Raw genomic sequence first — 1,901 nt, 5'->3', positions numbered from 1 at the left:
CCGAGAGAGAATTCCATGGAATGATCAGAAAGAGAAATCCATGGAATGATCAGAAAGAGAAATCCATGGAATCATCAGAGAGAGGAATCCATGGAATCATCTGAGAGGAATCCATGGAATCATCCGAGAGAGAAATCCATGGAATCATCAGCGATCCTCACGTGCAAGTTCGGGATGTCAGGAAAGATGTTCTGTTATAGTCCTCTTTAGATCCATTGACTGTGTATTTGTAGGACATAAACCCCATGAAATACATATTTTTTAAGGTTTATATAAAATAGATAAAGGTTTTTAGGTAGTTTTTAACCTGCTGGAGCCCCAATCTCAAGTGGCCCCATGAAGGATGTGACCACTGGAGGAATCACCAGCATCTCCAAAATCTGCTTGTTCCGAACACCAGCAGGGAAAGAATGTGATCAAAGCCTCAGAAACCACCACTGTGATCAAACCCTCAGAAACCACCACTGGGAGATTCTGGCAGATAGATCCTGATAAATATTCATTCTCCTGGCACTGCACTGGGAAGCACTCGGATTGGCTTCCCGAGGGATGAAAATCCCGGAGCGGCCGGAGGTTGGGACGTGTCCATGGGGATCGTGGGTCCTGCCTTCATCCTGTCACCTTCTCGAGATCCCAGTGGGAACTCCCGGTGTCGTGGAGGGTGGGAGGCTCCATCCTGTGGATTTGGGGGCTTGGGAGCGGTCGGGAAGCTCCCGAACCCCGATCCCTCTTTCCCACAGACCTTCTTCTTCAACGTCTTCGAGTCGCCGTCGGAGCTGTTTGACACCCCCGTCTTCATCACTGTGAGTGCTGGGGATCCTCAGGATGCTCTTTCCCATGTGGACACGCCGTGGGATCCTCCATCCCGGGCGGGCCGGGGCTGGATTGACCCTTTTCCCATGTTCTCCCCCTCCCCAGGTGGTGGATTCCCGCTCTTTCCGCCCGGATTCGGTGATCGGGGAATTCCGGGTACGGTTCCCTCTCCCCTTCCTCCTCCCCCTTCCCCCCCACACCAACCCACTGGATGAACTCTGGAATTCCCTTTTCCTTTCATCCCACAGATGGACGTGGAGACCGTTTACTCCGAGCCAAGTGAGCTTTGGGAAACCCCTTTTTTTTTTGTGGGGGCCAAACATTGGGAAACACGGACACAAAATCCCGGCTCTTCCATGGATGGACCCAGGGAATCCCAGACTGGTTTGGGTTGGAAGGAACCTCAAATCCCACCCAGTCCCACCCCATGCCGTGGGCAGGGACACCTTCTGCTATCCCAGGTCGCTCCAACCTGACCTTGGACACTTCCAGGGATCCAGGGGCAGCCACAGCTTCTCTGCCCAACCTATTCCTTCCCTGTTCCCACATCCCTTCCAGCTGACATATTCCCTGGTTCTACATCAAAGGAATGTGGTATTTACCATAAAACCCCTTCCCAGAGCATCCTTGGATCCCCTCCCTGCCCGGCTGAGGGTTCTCCATCTCTTTTCCTCCTCCCCAGAACACGCTTTCCTCAGGAAGTGGCTCCTGCTCTCCGATCCCGAGGATCTTTCCGCAGGGGCCAAGGGCTACCTGAAGGTCAGCGTCCTCGTGCTGGGGCCTGGAGACGAAGCTCCTGTGAGTATCCCCCTGGATCCCATGGGATCTTCCACCTCCTTGGGCTGCCAAACCCCACATCCCTTCCCAAGGAAGCTGCACCTTGGATCTCCCTCCGTTTCGGGGGCAAAGAGCTGCTTTTTGTCATGGAATCACAGCCATGGAATCGCAACCTGGTTGGGGCTGGGAGGGACCTTAAATCCCATCCCACCTTCCACCAGCTCAGGTTGCTCCGAGCCCTGTCCAGCCTGGCCTTGGACGCTCCCAGGGATGGGGAATCCACACCTCCCTGGGCAACCTCTCCCTCTTTT

General features: G+C 54.3%; 1 protein-coding gene across 1 annotated transcript in view; it reads left to right on the top strand.

Annotated features, from left to right (window-relative positions):
* Positions 1-587: 587 nt before the first annotated feature.
* The window catches only part of LOC113981495 (dysferlin-like), a gene marked incomplete at its 3' end in the record, with an annotated part of 12,701 nt that continues 11,387 nt past the window's right edge, over positions 588-1,901 (top strand). The window contains exons 1-4 of the mRNA XM_027708903.1: positions 588-803; positions 919-969; positions 1,062-1,092; positions 1,496-1,611. Coding sequence (XP_027564704.1) covers positions 588-803; positions 919-969; positions 1,062-1,092; positions 1,496-1,611 — 414 coding nt within the window. The remainder of the gene's footprint in view (positions 804-918; positions 970-1,061; positions 1,093-1,495; positions 1,612-1,901) is intronic.

The sequence above is a fragment of the Neopelma chrysocephalum genome, unplaced genomic scaffold (genome assembly GCF_003984885.1).
Source record: "Neopelma chrysocephalum unplaced genomic scaffold, ASM398488v2 Primary Assembly neopelma1_96589, whole genome shotgun sequence".
Lineage (NCBI taxonomy): Eukaryota > Metazoa > Chordata > Aves > Passeriformes > Pipridae > Neopelma > Neopelma chrysocephalum.
Note: the sequence above shows the minus strand (reverse complement) of the source record. Positions and strands in the feature narration are given on the sequence as shown.